Source organism: Mustela putorius, unplaced genomic scaffold (assembly GCF_011764305.1).
Source record: "Mustela putorius furo isolate JIRA1106 unplaced genomic scaffold, ASM1176430v1.1 tig00000228_pilon_pilon_pilon, whole genome shotgun sequence".
In the NCBI taxonomy this organism is placed as follows: Eukaryota; Metazoa; Chordata; class Mammalia; order Carnivora; family Mustelidae; genus Mustela; species Mustela putorius.
In genome coordinates, this window is record NW_025421322.1 from 31,926,014 (window position 1) to 31,943,756 (window position 17,743).

General features: G+C 35.9%; 1 protein-coding gene across 3 annotated transcripts in view; it reads left to right on the forward strand.

The window, feature by feature from the left end:
• The window catches only part of EFR3A (EFR3 homolog A), a 113,969-nt gene that overhangs the window by 47,849 nt on the left and 48,377 nt on the right, over positions 1-17,743 (forward strand). For all 3 annotated transcript variants that reach the window (XM_045078134.1, XM_004743569.2, XM_013051769.2), the window contains 4 exons: positions 2,141-2,290; positions 2,859-2,996; positions 9,104-9,182; positions 13,065-13,200. In XM_045078134.1, the coding sequence (XP_044934069.1) occupies positions 2,141-2,290; positions 2,859-2,996; positions 9,104-9,182; positions 13,065-13,200 (503 nt within the window). The remainder of the gene's footprint in view (positions 1-2,140; positions 2,291-2,858; positions 2,997-9,103; positions 9,183-13,064; positions 13,201-17,743) is intronic.

Genomic DNA, 17,743 nt, shown 5'->3' on the forward strand with positions numbered 1-17,743 from the left:
GTATCAAATAGAATTCAGGGGACTAGGAAATGGTGCTGAAAACTTAAAATTTTCTTAACATATTTGCCTTGCAGAAATGGTTCTACCTGTAAAGTCATACATCATAATCTTTTTTTTTTATAAAGTTTTTTCTTTTTTTTAGGATTTTATTTATTTATTTGAGAGAGAGAGACAGAGCATGAGAGGGCAGAAGGTCAGAGGAGGGAGAAGCAGACTCCCTGTGGAGGTGGGAGCCCAATGCAGGACTCGATCCTGGGACTCCGGGATCATGACCTGAGCCGAAGGCAGCTGCTTAACCAACTGAGCCACCCAGGGGCCCTGTACATCATAATCTTAATTATTAAACTCTAATTTCCTAAGCAACCTTCAGTTATGGTAGCAGTCATCTTTGTCATAATAATGATTAACAATAGCAGGAGCAGCTAACACTTATTGAGTAATGTGTGCCAGTTTAATGTTTTATTGGGTAAACACTGTAATGAATTAGCTGATTAACTCATTTAGATCCTTACAATATTCTTGTGCTTTAGGCAAAATTCCTTCATGGCTAGCATATATTGGTTAGGCCAGATCTAGATCTGAATTGGATGCCAGCTGTTTATCTGTAGTAGCTATAGATCCTCCTCCTTTTGAACAAAGGCATCACCATCTGCTGCCCTCCATTTAGGCTGCTGTGTCATGAGGCATCAGCCATCCTCCTGGTGGCATCTTGTTCATGTGCTCCGTGCCACCTTGTGCTTAGTCCTCTCATCACCCAAGGAGTGATGACAGGCACACAAAGCAGACACTGTGATAGTAATGTTAGTCTTGCTAGCTTGTGATAGCTGTACAAGAGTCTCTTAAGGCTTTGTTTTAGAAGGTGACATGTATAGACACAGCTTTGAAATAGGCAACATCTGTCTTTGTTTCCTGTTCACTTTCTTACCTCTTTAGGATCCTGTTATCCTTTTCTCCATCTGCCATTCCTGAATGCCTGTGTTATATCCTCTTGGATGAGCACAGTCACCCCCTTCCCCATAGCTTTCATTCTTCAAAATCCGTAACTTTTAGAAGACTGTTCTGGGTGAGCTAAATAAACCTCTCTTGGTGAATATTTTGGTAGTAGCAAAAAAGGGAAGTAAATAACAATCAAATTGGGCCAGAAAGAAGTTGTTTGGGGGCAAAGGGGTGACCAGGTTAGCTCTGCTTTTGAGATTCTTCCTCCCCAGCTTTTATATGCTGTTTTCTAATGTTTTTTCTTTTCATTCTTGAACCTGTAGACTTTTAAAAAAAAAGAAAAACAGAAGAGTGAGGAGGAATGAAAAGCTTGAGGAAGTTGTGGGTTGTGGGTTGTGATGGGATAATAGGGCAAGAGAATTCTCTCCGTATGTGGATTTTCAGTCACACATATACATGGTGTGTACATATGTTAGTATACTTGGGTCTGTATGTTTAAACATGGCAGAGGTTGTCTGTACTCCCATTTTGATAGTTCTCATTTGTCACAGTACCTTTATGGGAACCAGCTTAGTCTTCTTCTCTGTGGACCGTGGGAAGTGAGAGGAGAGGTCCTTGGGGACAAACAGTGAAAAAGTCTGAGAAAGCACTGAAGGGAGTTCAAGAGGAGTGAGATCTTGTTTTCACTCAGCTTCTGAGACTTCCAGGCAAGAAATGGAAAGAATCTAGTTCATACTAGTTTAAATTATCGTCACCCCTTAGGAAAAACTAATGCTTTTGATTAAATTCTCTTTTATAAAAAATAATAAATAAACTTGATATTATTATACTTTACAGTCCCTTTAAACTTTAAATACTGATTTTTAAAAGATGGTATTCAGAGTAAATCTTGGGGCACCTGGCTGGGTCAGTCAGTAGAGCCTGCAACTCTTAATCTTGGGATTGTGAGGTTGAGCCCTGCCTGCATTTGGGGGGTAACGATTATATTAAAAAACTAAAAAAAAAAAAAAAACAACACATAAAATTAATCTCTTTTAGAACTACCATATCTCTATCTTAGATTTTTGAGATATTAATTTCTTAGACTTGTGTTATTTTCATTTTGTTGACTTGCGATAACAGTATTTACTTGGCATCCATGTTCTTAGCTAAATAGGCAGACTTGTTAAATATTTTTCATGACTCAGTTTTTTCTTTTTTATAGAATCCGAATTGCTGGAATCAGGGGTATTCAAGGAGTGGTTCGCAAAACAGTTAATGATGAACTTCGGGCTACCATTTGGGAACCCCAGCATATGGATAAAATCGTGCCATCCCTGTTGTTTAACATGCAAAAGATAGAAGAGACTGACAGGTATGGAATAAAGATACTGGGGTTGAGGGTGTGTTATTTTTATATATGTGTTTGTGGGCTTGCTTGCCAGGATGAGCAAATTTGTCCTTAGTATTGTATAAGTAGTCTCATAAACTTGAATAAGTTTAAATATTCTCCTTTCTGAAAAAATTATTCATCTTTAGGCTTAGTAAACCACAGATTCTTACTGATACATTTAAGGTTTCATTTCTTTTAGAGTAAATTTACACTTGCTGCTTGTTGCTGAGCATCCAAATTGCTGTTTGAATTAATACTAAAAGTTGCAAGTGTGAGAAATAGAAATCACAGCTGAACATCTGTTATTCTTTAGAGACCCGGGATGCTAGTTGTTAGGCAGTTAGAGCTAACCAAAATAATAATGATCGTAATTGCTATTCACTTTTTTAAACAAAAGGTTAGACTGTGTTTGTTTCTTATTCTTAGGTTGTTTTGGGAGAAAAGGAAAACATTTTAACCTTTCTGTGGAGTCAAGTCTGTTCTGTTAGCTGTTAAAACTGGTGTTAAAGTTCTTTCATGTGGCTTTCTTCATTTCCCTTTTATTTACCAGTCGCACAGGTCCTCCTCCCTCCCCTCCTGCCACTGACAAAGAAGAGAATCCCGCTGTGCTGGCTGAAAACTGTTTCAGAGAACTGCTGGGTCGAGCAACTTTTGGGAACATGAACAATGCTGTTAGACCAGTTTTTGCGTAAGGACTTGGTATTTTCCTGGTTATTTGTGACTGTGATGTATTGATTCTGTGTTCATTTCCTTGCAGAGGATGCTTTTTGCTGGCATGAGTGTGTTATTAGTGGAAAGTATAGCATTGTGGGAAGGGAATAGGAGTGAGGCTGACATCCTGTGTTTGAGTACTGTTCAGCCAATGCATCAGCATTTTCCCCTTAAAAATGAAATACAGTCACGTGCTTGATATCCTGTGCATCATTTACCAGGAATTTCTCCTCCCAGACCTTGAAATGTGTATGCACAGTAAGATACTAAACACTGTCCAAGTGTAATGTGTCTCATTTTAATAGCTTCTGTGGTCATTTCGTCCCAGTCCTTGGCTTCTGTTTCTTGGCTTTCTTTCTCCTGTGGCTGGACTGCCTTGGTGCATGTTCACATCTCTAAATTTCACCTTTTATCTTTGACTGGCCAGAGCAGGAATATTGAATATCTCATTGGTACATCTGGTCTTCCCTCAAGGAAAATACATTTGTGAACTTTGAGTTTCTCCACAGGCTTTTGTGTTCTAACTCAATCATCACATGATAGATCTACTGTATAATATTCTTTGTAATTTCTGGCCATTTTTGCTAGTTTTTGCTCATCATTTGCCTTGTCGTTTTCTTTTCCCTACTGTAACATCTTGATGACACATATAAAAAATAGTATAATATACCAGAATTCTTTACTTAAGGCAAATATTTGGGCTCAGAGTTGAGCTTTAGTTAATAAGAGTCTATAAGCCACAAAATTATATTAAAAAATCAGAGAATCATTAGGTTTCCAAAGGGATCCATGATTTTCCACTGCCCCCGCCGAAAAAAATTGGGGTCTACTGTTTAATGACTCTGTGGGTTTATGGAAATGCTAGTAAGGAAGTAAAATTATATCAGATATAACTAAAGGCAGATTTATTGTTCAGTGTCCAGGCCTACTGATTTAATTTCTCAGATTTCAGGTTTTTGTCTTAATACTCCTATTAGCTGGGAGGTACTCTGTATAAGCCCTTAAAAATCTAGAGAGGGATCCTGAGAGAAAGAAGCTCCTAAATTAGCTCTGCTTGAGTTGGGTAGCCTGAAGCCACCATGCTTTTCACTATGTAGAACTTAGTGGACTTAAATCTTGATCATGTATTAGTTAATTAAGTTGTTAATTAAATATTTAATTATATGTTAGCTATTTAGTGAGATAATTAAATATTAAGTGCCCTCTCTCAGTAAGATACTAGATATTTTGGAGAATATATACATGGATAAAGCTGTCCTGTCCTTGGCAAACTTTTGATGGATAATATACATGCATAATAATTGTCATATGTAGGTTATGAGGAAAGGTAAAAAAGTGCTATAGCAGTTCAAAATAAAGAATTCAAGTCAAATTTGGGATATTGGGGGTGATCTTTTTTGATACTTAGGTGGGTAAATAGATTTTAGCTGGTTGAGAGGCCTGAGCAGAGGCAAAGAAGTGTGGACTCTGAGAAGTAGAGATTAGTTGACGCCATTGGCTGGAGTGTCAGAATTGAAGGGGGTTGGTTGGTGTAAGATGAGAGAAATGTAGTTCAAGCCACACCATAGAGATCTCACAGTTTTATATTTAAATCTGTAAGGAATTGATGATCTTAGCTCAAAGGTGTGAAATGGCCAGAACTGCCCTTTGAGAAAGTTAATCACATGAGCTCTGAGGTGGGTTTGAGCCAGGGCCAATGTGTTAGTAGGTTACAATAATAAAATTCTCGAAAAGAAGGTACAAGAACCAGGAGTAATTGGTACCATGCTAGAGGAGGTAAATAAAGTTCAGTTTTCTGCCTCTTTAGCAAACTGGATTTTGAACTTTGTAGAACAGTAGTGGTACATTTTAACTTCAGGTAATTTTATAGCTTCTTTTAGTGCTAAATGACTTACTTTAGGAAGTTTTACTTTAAACCTGCAATTTTCTATTTTTTGGGGGGGGTGGGGAGAAACATTATTTCTTTATGTACTATTCTTAAATACTGAAAAATGTATCCTGTTGTATTGATTGTTTATTAAAAATGTGATATTCAAAATTTCTATTAAGTCACTTATTTTCTTACTAGATCAAATAATGGTTGAAATAGAAAACCTACTTTGGTGTCTCACTAAAGCATTTTTTGCAAGTAATTTCCCAGGGCAATTTTTTCTTCTTAAGAGCTACTTTTTGTAGTCATTCATTAACTAGAAATAAAATGCTTTTGTTAGGAGATGAATCCTTCTTACTTCTGGAAGACTTCTGTGAGGTACTAATTTTGCAAAGTATGCTACACTGTTTTCATTTTTATTTTTACTTAAAAAATTACTTAAAATGTCATTGAAAATACTATTCTTAGTGCATACTTTTTTATATATTCTAAAGTTAATTTAGCATTGAAAGAAAAATTTATTAGCATGAAGGCAAATGTGATTTTAATAACATATTTTCTATGTAAAATAGTTTTGCCTTTTTTTCTTAAGTAGGCTCCATGCTGGGCCTGAACTCACAACCCTGACAGGACCTGAGTTGAGATTAAGAGTTGGATGCTTAACCTGGATGAGCCATCCAGGTGCCCCATGGCAATTTTTATTTGCAGAGATTTTTAACTTTTACGTAGTTGAAGGTATTTCTTTTTAAATTATTAGGATTAGGATTGCCTGTTTCATATTTTATAAATAATGGCTCTGATTTTTTTTTTTTATGGCTCTGATTTTTTTAACCAGAATATGTTCAGCTCAAGATTTTAATTTTTGAGAAATTTAATAGATTAGGATTAAAGTACAGTACATTTAGTAGTTAGAGATGTATTTTAGTAAGGTGTGGTCACTCAGTTATCACAATTCCGTTTTGAAATTTTTGAACATAGAAAATTTATCTGACTTTTTAGAGCAGATGTAACATCAGTGTTCATTGAATACTTGGGCAAAAATTTGGGGTGTTAGAGTAGCAGGGAAAAAGAGATAAAGATTGAGATTAAAGTTGATGTTGTACAAACAACTGTGCTTAGTGATTTTGCTAGCTTTATCTCATTTATTCCGCACAGTACAGTTACCCTCTGCAGGAAGGTACTGTCACTCCTGTCTTACAAATAAATGAAAGGCTATGGCCCATAGCTCTAAACTTTGAAATTCTTTGCATTGATTGATTCTGAACCTGTAAAGATTTCATAAGAAAATTTTTATATGTAAGTTGCTCCTCAACATTTATAAAATCCTGTTGAAATTAAAATTTGACATTTGGAGACAAAATTAGACATTCGGTTGTAGAATGCCAACAGCTGTGATAAAAGATAAAAGCTCATCATGTTTCCTAAAGTTTTTCAACAGAGAGAACTCTGGTATGTTTGATGTTTGGTTGTCTAGAAGTAACTTCAAGTAAGAACCAGAAGTTTCTTTGAAGTCACATGTTTCATTTTATAAGTGATTGAGAATTTTGCATGTCATTATGCAGTGTCTCCATGATTTTTTACATATATAAAAATAAGACATTTTCTTTTTTCTCAAAATCTAAGTTAAATTGTTTTTGTGCTGAGAGAAATAGTAGGGTGAAAAAAAATTTTAAGATTTTATTTTTGTTTATTTGTCAGAGAGAGAGTGAGCACAAGAAGGGGGAGTGCCAGGCAGAGGGAGAAAGAAGTAGGCTTTCCGTTGAGCAAGTAGCCCAATGTGGAACTCGATCCCAGGACCCTGGGATTATGACCTGAGCTGAAGGCAGATGCTTAAAGAATGAAAATGTTTTGCTTCATCTGACCTCAGCCTGACTGTGCTTATAGATCTCCCACTAGCATCCATACTGTAGAATTAGAATAATTCAAATTATTAGAATTATTCTTGTTCAAACTGTATATATTTTGTGCCAGTTCTTGTTTTAGAAGTGATTGAGTTAAATTCATTTTTTTTTTTTCGCTTTCAAAGATTTCACCCAGTTTATAGCTCTACTTTATCTTCCTTCTTGTGTATCAGAGCCGGCTCAAACTGAAACTCCTTACCTGTTTTGCAAAGATAGTAGAGTAATAAATTGTATATGTAAGTCCAGGATAGTGGTTTTCAGAAGTTAATTGTACTTAAAAATTTCTGGATGTGTAAGATCTTTTGCCCCATGGTTCTTGGGACTGGGACACAGTAGAGAGCCCTGAAATCTGCTTGTTGCTGTTTTTAACCAAATCCGAAGGTGATTTTGATACATGTTGTCTGAGAAAAATGATTTGAGAATCACTGGTTCTGTATTTGGAAATTCCTTCCCTCTTCCTTTCCCCTTACTACTAAACTACTAGAAAAAATAGTATCTAGTTGTCGTGGGTTCCATTGCAGTCTGACTGCTACTCGAGCCAGTAGCTCTTGGTGGGGCTCTTCTTACAAAGGTAACAAGCACACGGAACCTGTAACGTTGCTTTGCTTTTCCCTCCATGTGATGTGTTGCTGCTTGTCCTAGACAGCCTAAATCAACATTGCCTTTAGTTACGAATTTAAATATATATATAAACACCTGCCAGGGTATAGACTAATGGCTTGAAAGACCATAACCAAAAGAATTATTCAACCAAATTTACCATTTCTTTTCTGAAAACTGAACTAAAATAAGGACAAAATAAATGTAAGAAAATGAAGTTCTGATACAAAACAATTTAAATTAATTCCACCAGAGCTAAGTCACTGGTTTTAAATGATCATTTTAAATGATTCATATTATCTAGAGAACAGCCATAAATACTGACATTCATTACCTATTCTGTGCCATATACCATGCTAGGTACTTTTACATGAGTTCTTGTTTAATCATTCCAACAGCCTTTTAAGGACACTGAAATTCATGAGGTGAGATCATTTGTCTGAAGTGACAGTTCCTACGTGGTATTCGAATGCCGGGACTTAACCCCATTTTCAAGAATCCCATACCATTTTACCACTCAGCATGATGTTTGTGGAGGCTTTTTTTATTTCTTAGATAGAGAACTTGGCTTAAGAAAATTCTGTCTTATTTCTAGTTTGCTGTCAGTTTTTAAAATCACAAGCTTTTGCTTTTACATAATTTTTCTGCTTTGAGTGTTCTTAGGAAATTAACATTCATTTTTATATAAAATTTAAAAGTTTAACACTCATTTTTTTGGTGTAAAGTTTAATATTTTCTTTTTCTCCTTTAGGAATACAAGGTTAAATTCTTTTGTCTCAATGTCTACTTCCAGCTAGTATGTTTTTCAGTTTCACAAATTAAGTATTATGTTTTTCAGTGTTTGTGTGTATTTTAACTTGTATATTGTTCAGTTTCGTTGCTCAACTTTCCTTTTTGCCTTTCTGTTCTTTATTCTGGATCATTTTTATTTCTTTCTTCCTGAAGTAAGTGCTCCAGAAATGGCTTTATTGCATGTCTTTATTTTATCCACATTGAAAGTTTTGCTCAGTGTATAATACTAAGCTGAATTAATATATTCAGTACTCTAAGAGTATTATTCTGTTCTTTTCTGCTTTCTGTTGTTGCTCCTGGTGAGGGATCTATGAATCCAGTTCTGTTTCCTTTAGAGGTGAGCTGTTGTTGTTCCTCTTGGACTCCTGTTAACCTTCTCTTTATCTTTTCTTTTTTTAAAATTTTTATTTGTTAGAGAGAGAGAGACAGAACACAAGCACAGGCAGACAGAGTGGCAGGCTAGAGGCAGAGGGAGAAGCAGGCTCCCTGCCAAGCAAGGAGCCTGATGTGGGACTCGACCCCAGGACACTGGGATCATGACCTGAGCTGAAGGCAGCTGCTTAACCAACTGAGCCACCCAGGTGTCCCAACCTTCTCTTTATCTTGATGGGATTCCTAAACCTGAGGATTAGGGTTTTGGTCTTTGGCTGATTGTTTTTAATTAGAAAACTTCTTAGCCATTGGCTCCTCAAATGGAGCTCACTCTCATTGGATGCTTGTTCTTCTGAAAACCTGGCTAAAAGTGTTTTAAGGTCTTTTCCATTTTTACTTCATGGCTCTTAAGCTCTCTAACACATCATTCATTCCTTTGCTTCTCTGTGCTACATTTTAGAATACAATTTTACATATTGTTAAGGGTTCTACAGGAAGAACATGGAATGAAAAAGGGAATTCTTAAAGTAATTTTCTTGTTAATTACAGGCATCTAGACCATCACAAACTATGGGATCCCAATGAATTTGCAGTTCACTGCTTTAAAATTATAATGTATTCCATTCAGGTAAGTGTTGGTTTATCATATTTAAGTAATTTTGATTCTGTATGTCTCTGTCATCAGAGATGTAGAACACTGTAAGATATGCAACATGTTCTTATTTTGTTCTTTGTTTCATTTTTACTTACCACTTATTTTTTTTATTTGCAAATATGAAAAGATATTTACTAAAAAGAAAAGATTTCATGATGATGCAGTTTATTACTAATTTATTTGAATATTTTTATTGTGTATATATATTTCACTGATAAACTGGTATTGGAACTGAAATTTATTACAAGTAGCTTATAGCTGATAATAAATAGCATTTACTGAGCTTTTACTATGTAATAGTACATGTATTAACTCCCTTAGCATATAATAGAACCTCACAATGAGACACTTTTATCTACTGCAGAGCACCACACCTTGGTTCTTTTTGAAACCTGAACAGACCCACATAGCTCTTAGTACAAGTGGGATTTTAAGTCTTTTTTTTTTTTTTTTAACACAGTCTTTGTTTTTTTTATGCCCTACAAAGTCATCATTAATTCAAAGGAGATAAGGTAGAGTAAGAAAGGAACATGGCAGGTCATACCAGGATTCCCTTCGTAGACCTGCTGTTTACGGTTGTGTGAACTTGGGCAAATTATTCCTCTGTGTTCTAGTTTTTAATTTCTGAAAAGAAAACTTTATTGCCTGCATTGAGTGATTCATTTATATTTTAAAATAAAAGTACCAATTTATCACATGCTAGCTGTACTATGTACTGTGCACATAATCTATTTGCTTTCCTGCTTTTAATTCTCATTTTATGTAGTAGATATTGTTACTGTTCCTCTTTTGCAGATCAGAAAACTGATCTTTAGAGCGGTCAGGTACCTCACTGAAAGGCACACAGGTAGAAAGTGAAGTCAGGATTCAAATTCTGGGTATTCTGTTCCACAAGTTTTGGGGTAAATCAACGAGTAGGTTAACGCTAGTGTACCATAATGTGGGTTTTTGATAAGTACTAGTTATTATAAAGCTGGTTTGGATGTGGTAGGATAATATAAAAAAATTTATTTTTATACTTTTATTGAGTTGTAAATGATAGGTAACATTGTTTAGGTTTGAGGTATACAACCCAATGATTGGATATATTGTAAAATGATTACTGTAGTCATTTATTCAAGATGCATCACCTCACATAGTTTCAAGTATTTTTTTTCCATCTTATGAGAACTTTTAGGATCTTTTAATTTAATTTTAATTTAGTAGCTAAGAAGTTGATCTTGCAGTCTGTAGGTATAGTTAAGACTGTTCTCCTGGTCTTCTGTAGCCTTGTGTTTCTTAATTTGCCTTCCTCATTAAGATTTTGTTACTAAATGAAATTTTTTTGGATGAAGTAAACTAATAAATAAAGTCAAAGAAACTTAAAGAATCAGTAAATACTGGTTGATTCAATGTTCAGAAACTCCTGGTCCACAGCATTTCTTTGGAAATAGCTTTAAGTGTAGCATATGTTTTATGAAGTCCATGATCAAAAATTAAAAGGTAGAACCCAGTAGAATGGGAATTTCTGTTTCATAGAACTATCCCAATACATTTAAAACTTCTGATAAATTTGTTTTAATTGCTGTTTACTATCAAAATTATTTATGGGAATCATTCTTGGGGAACATTTTTTCTTCTCTACGCAAAACATTAACTAGCCTGACCAGTATTATATCCCTAAGGGGTTACATAGATAGAGTTTCAGGTAGTTTCAAAAATAATAGAGCATTTGTGGTAAAGAGAAAATATTTAAAGCTTATCTTTTGTGCTAAATTGATTTGTTGCAGGTTATAAGGTACTGTATTCATGAGCTGGACTCTGAGGTTGGGCTGAGATTCACGGCTAGGCTCTCCGTTAGAGTTTATGCATGACTTTGACAAGTTCCTTAAAAACCTGCCTCATTTGCACTGTGACGTACACAGTGTGATTGAGTTAGGCTGCTTCCTAGAACTGTTAGTTTGGACACATACTGTGTATAGAACAGTGCCTGGCACCTGCTTCTGAATGAGATGTTTTTGTTGTCATTTTTGTTGTGTTTAATTTAGTAGTAACATATTATCCCAGGAGTCACCATTTTAAAAGTAAATAATAATGGCTAGATTGAGTGCATTTCCTGTGGTAGACACAAGTTTAGGTTCTTTACACAAATGAATTCATCTAAGTGCCATAACAATCCTACAAAATAATTTTTTATTTTCTAAATATAGTAGATGAGGAAAACTGAGGTACAGACAGGTTACGTAGTCCTTATTTAGGCTGTACTCTATTAAGCTATTAAATGATGGAGGCTGAATTTGAATTTGGGCAAATCTGACTCTAAGGGTTACAGATGTACTTAACCACCCTTTTGTGTTGCTTCTTAAAGCTACTCATCCATTACTGTTGCTTTAAACTTCAGTGTGAGGGTGAGTTTTACCACAGGTACACAATAGCTTGGTAAACCTGTGTTAGAAACTCGGTATAGAATATAATTAACATCATTGCAATTTGTTCCTGTCACTCCATGTGCTTTTCATCTATGGTGGAATTCTTGAGCTGTTGTGAACAGGTGCTATGCTTTGCTTAGGATAGCCCTGCTTTATATAATTATTAATACTCTCACTCTCTGAAGTGTCCTGGTTTAGACAATAAGTCACATTGCCATCCTGTTTGTAAGGCTCTATTTGCATGAGGTTCACACATCAGAAGTATACAGCTTCCTGGGCAAGGAGTTCAGTTTCAAGTTTTATGTACGTGTGTATCTGTCTATCTCGCATTCCTCTGTTTTAACACTGTAGAAAGTAAAGGTGAAAATGCTTACCTTGGGTTGTTAAAAAACTAGCTGTGTTATGACAGAAATACCAGAAATACCTGGCAGTGAATTTGGTTATGTTGTTAGAGGTGGAGGGGAGTTCTTTTCTGCTTTTGAGCAGAGGATCCATTATGCGTTGGGCATTTCTTTTTTAATAAAAGACTACCCATTCCAAAGGAGTGAGAGGTAACCAGTCTGAAAACAGAGCGGTGGGACCTGAGAGCAAACACAGATGTGGAGATCAGGGCCGTTGCGCATTTTGTTTGTTGCTGGATTTGTACAAACTGGTAGTAGACCCACTCATGATTCCTGGGTGTAATTATTAGTTTAAAAAAACAAAACTTTGCTACTCTGTTAAAAAAAAAAAAAAAATATATATATATATATATATATATATTCAATATAGTTCAACATTCTCTAGCTATCCTATTTTAGATACAGGTTTTAATATCCATTGTGATCAGATTTATATATCTATGATAAAATTGCCTTTGTAAATTGCAGATCTTCTGATATTGCCTTGATTTAAATTTAATCAGGTATACACCAATAACATTTTCCTTTTGATAGTGGCTTTTGATGAGATAGGAGTTTTGACTATTTAGTGTTGTTAGGAGTCCATAATGAGAAATAATATTTATCTAGTTTGGGTAGGAGAGAAGTGCTATATCTGTTTATTTTCGAAGATTTGTCCTATTATCAGATTTTAAGAGTATATAAATATTCTTTGAAATTACAAAGAATTGTGAGGATAATAAAACTTCTAATGAATCCTAGCCACTGTCAATATTTAGGTGTATATAATTGTAGTCCTATGTATTGTTTTAAAGAACAGAGTGAATTTTATTAATTGTAGTTTTTACAACTTGCTTTTTTTATACAGGGCATTCTAAATATTTTGTAGTATTTGTATTTAGTCTTAAAAAGCATGGGTTTGTAGTGGCTACATACTGTTCTGTAACAGGAATACCAGTCTCCTATAGTTGGACATTTAAGTGACACATGGTTTTCCATTCTTAAGAATCCAGCCAGTATGCATGTAACTGTTCATACATCTCTGTGTATTGTTTTGCTTCTTTTAGGCTCAGTATTCTCACCATGTAATTCAGGAGATCTTGGGACACCTTGATGCTCGTAAAAAAGATTCTCCACGGGTTCGAGCAGGTATCATCCAGGTTCTGTTAGAGGCCGTTGCCATTGCTGCTAAAGGTTCCATAGGTGAGTGTCAGCACAAAAACAAAACAAAATAAAAAAACTCAAAAAAATTAATATTTTAATCTATTCTAGAATTTTTTTCGGTAGATATAGCAGTGTATGGAAAACTCCTTAAAAATAATGTTTTTAAATATGCTACAATTTCTCTTGGAATTTCTCAGACTTGTTTAGTGTATACTTAAGCATTTTCCACTATATCATTCTCTCCCTCCTCCTTTTTTCTAATGAAGAATTTTAGATGGAGGAGGAAATTGGCAGAGGCATAGGGGACCCTAGTTTCATCTGGTCCCTGAAATTCAGCTAGATAGCTATTAAATCATTCTGAACACCTGTGAACTCAATTGGAGATCTAAGAAAAGAATTGCTGCAATTCTACAAATAGAGAAGTGACCACTTTTTCAAGAATGACAGGATGGAAGAACTTACCACAAAAAAAAGACAACAGGAGGCATTACTGACTGCCAGGGACTTAAACATTATGGATAGAAATAAGATGTTGAAACTAGAGTTCGGAATAACGATCGTAAGATATTATCTGGACTTGAAGAAAGCATAGAAGACACTAGAGAATTCCTTTCTGGAGAAATGAAAGAACTAAACTTGAACAAGCTGAAATCAAAAAGGCTATTAATGAGATGCAGTATGCTCTCACTGCTAGGATAAATGAGGCAGAACAGAGAATTAGTGATATAGACTCATTTAGACCCAAAGACATCTCCAGACTGGAGGGCATGGAAATCCATTTATCATGCTAATGGGCATCACAGAAAAACTGAGGTAGCAATCCTTATATCAGACAAATTAGATTTTAAACCAAACACTGTAATAAGAGATGAGGAAGGATACTATATCATAATTACAGAGCCTGTCCAGCAAGAAGATCTACCAATTATAAATATTTGTGCCTCTAACATGGGAGTAGCCAATTATATAAACCATAATAATAAAATTGAAGAAACACATCTATAATAACACAATAACAGTAGAGGACTTACTTGCTGCAGTGGACAGATCATTAAGCAGAAGACCAACAAAGAGACGGGCTTTGAATGATACACTGGACCAGATGGACTTCACAGATAGATTCAGAGCATTTCATCCTAAAGCAACAGAATACACATTCTTCTCCAGTGCGTGTAGAACAGTCTCTAGAGTAGATCACATACTGTGTCACAAATCAGGTCTCAACTAAACCAAAATATTGGGATTATTCCCTCCATATTTTTGGACCACAGTGCTTTGAAGCTTGAACTCAATCACAGGAAGAAATTTGGAAGGAACACGAATATATGGAGGTTAAAGAGCATCATACTAAAGAATGAATGGGTCAACCAGGAAATTAAAGAAGAATTTAAAAAGTTCAAATAAATAAATTAAAATGAAAACACAACTATCCAAACTCTCTGGGATGCTACAAAGGCAGTCATAAGAGGGAAGTGTGTAGTAATACAAGCCTTTTCAAGAAACAACAAAGGTCTCAAATGCACATCCTAACCTTAAACCTAAAGGAGCTGGAGAAAGAATAGCAAATTAAGCCTAAACCCAGCAGGAGAGGAGAATTAGTAAAGATTTTGAAAGAATTAGTAAGATCAATAAACCCCTAGCCAGACTTATCAAAAAGAAAAAGAGAAAGGCGTTAAGTAAATAGAATTTTAAATGAAAAAGGAGAAATCGCAACCAACACCAAAGAAATACAGACAATTATAAGAATGTATTATGACCCAACTATATACCAACAAATTAGGCAATCTGGAAGAAATGGATGCATTCCTAGAAATGTATAAACCACCAAAACTGGAACAGGAACAAATAGAAAACCTGAACATACCCATTACTGGCAAGGATAGAAGCAGTAATCAGAAATCTCCCAATAAACAACAGTCCAGGGCTGGATGGCTTCCCAGGGAATTCTACCAAACATTTAAAGAAGAATTTGTATCCATTTTCCTGAAGCTATTTCAAAAAAATAGAAAAGGAAGAAAAAACTTCCGAACTCTATCTATGAGACTAGCATTACCTTGATCTCAAAACCAGACAAAGACCCCACCAAAAAGGAGAATTACAGACCAATATCCCTGATGAATATGGATGCCAAAATCCTCACCAAGATACTAGCCAGTAGGATCCAACAATACATTAAAAGGATTATTCACCATGACCAAGTGGGATTTGTTCCTGGGCTGCAAGGGCATTTCAACATCCACAAATCAATCACCATGATACACCACATTAATAAAAGGACAAGAAGCATCTGATCCTCTCAATAGATGTTGACAAAGTACAGCATCCTCTCTTGATTAAAACTCTCCACAGAGGGATGGTGGAACATACGTCACTATCATAAAAAAATCATATATGAAAAGCCCATGCAAATAGCATTCTCAATGGGGAAGAACTGAGAGCTTTTCCCCTATGATCAGGAAGACGACAGGGATGTCCACTCTCACCACTGTTGTTCAGTGTAGTACTAGAAGTCCTAGCTTCAGCAATCACACAACAAAAAGAAATAAAAAGTATACTAATCAGCAAAGAAGTCAAACTAATTCTTCACAGATGACATGAGACTCCGGAAAACTGAAAAGACTCCACCTCAAAATTACTAGAACTCATACAGGAATGTAGCAAAGTGACAGTATAGAGCATTGATGCACAGAAATCAGTTGCATATATTTCTATATACTAACAATGAGACAGAAGAAAGAGAAATTAAAGAATCGATCCCATTTACAATTGCACCAAAAACCATAAGATATGTAGGAATAAACCTAACCAAAGAGGCAAAGGATCTGTACTCAGAAAACTATAGAACAGTCAAAAAGAATTTGAGGAAGACACAAAGAAATGGAAAAATGTTCCATGCCCATGGATTGGAAGAAAAAATATTGTTAAAATGTCTATACTTCCTAGAAGAATCTATACATTTGATGCAATCCCTATCAAAATACCATCAACTTTTTTCACAGAGCTGGAACAAATAATCCTAAAATTTGTATGGGACCAGTAAGGACCCCGAATAGCCAAAGGAATGTTGAAAAAGAAAACCAGAGCTGGTGGCATCACAATGCCAGACCTCAAACTCTTTTACAAAGCTGTAATCATTAAGACAGTATGATACTGGCACAAAAACAGACATATAGATCAAAGGAACAGAATAGAGAACCCAGAAATGGACCCTCAACTCTATGGTTAACTAATCTTTGACAAAGCAGGAAAGAATAACCAATGGAAAAAAGACAAAATGGTGTTTGGAACATTGGACAGCCACATGCAGAAGAATGAAACTGGACCATTTCCTGTCACCTTACCCAGAAATAGACTCAAAATGGATGAAAGACCTCAATATGAGACAGGAATCCATCAATCCTAGAGGAGATCACAGGCAGCAACCTGTTGTCCTTAGCCGCAGCAACTTCTTACTAGACACGTCTCTAAAGACAAGGGGATAGCAAAGGCAAAAATGAACTATGGGGACTTCGTCAAGATAAAAAGCTTTTGGGGCCCCTGGGTGGCTCAGTCAGTGGGTGTCTGCCTTCGGCTCAGGTCACGATCCCAGGGTCCTGGGATCGAGCCCCACATTGGACTCCCTGCTCAGTTGGAAGCCTGCTTCTTCCTCTCGCACTCCCACTGCTGTGTTCCCTCTCTCGCCGTGTGTCTGTCAATTGAATACATAAAATCTTAAAAAAAAAAAAAAAAAAAAGTAAAAAGCTTTTGCCCAGCAAAGGAAATGGTGGACAAAACCTAAAGAAGACCTGCAGAATGGGAGGAGCTGTCTTCAAATGTCTTATCAGATAAAGGGCTAGTATGAAGAATCTATAAAGAACTTATCAAACTCAACACCCAAAGAACAAATAATCCAGTTAAGAAATGGGCAGAAGACATTAACAGCCATTTCTCCAAAGAAGACATACATACAAATGGCCAAGAGGCACATGAAATAATGCTTAACATCACTGGGCATCAGGGAAATTCAGATCAAAACCACAGTGAGTTACCACTGCATACTAGTCAAAATAGCTAAAATTAACAACTCAGGAAACAACAAATGTTGGCAAGGATGTGGAGAAAGGGGAATCCTGTTATGCTGCTAATGGAATGTAAGCTAGTACAGCCATTTGGAAAACAGTATGGAGGTTCCTCAAAAAGTTAAAATGGGGGGCCCAGGTGGCTCAGTCAGTTAGGTGTCTGCCTTCAGCTCACATCATGATCCCTGGGTCCTGGGATCGAGCCCCATGTCGGGCTCCCTGCTCAGTGGGGAGCCTGCTTCTCCCTCTTCCACTTCGCCTCCTTGTATTCCCTCTCTCCGTTTCTCAAATAATAAATAAAATCTTAAAAAAAAGACAAAAACAAAAAACAAGTTAGAGCTAACCCATAATCCAGTAATATTTACTATTAGGTATTTACCCCAAAGGTACAAATGCAGTGATCTGAAGGGACACCTATACCCCAATGTTTATAGTAGCAATATCCACAATAACCAAAGTATAGAAAGAGCCCAGATTCCATCAACAGATGAGTGGATATAAAAGAGGTGACAGGTATATACAAT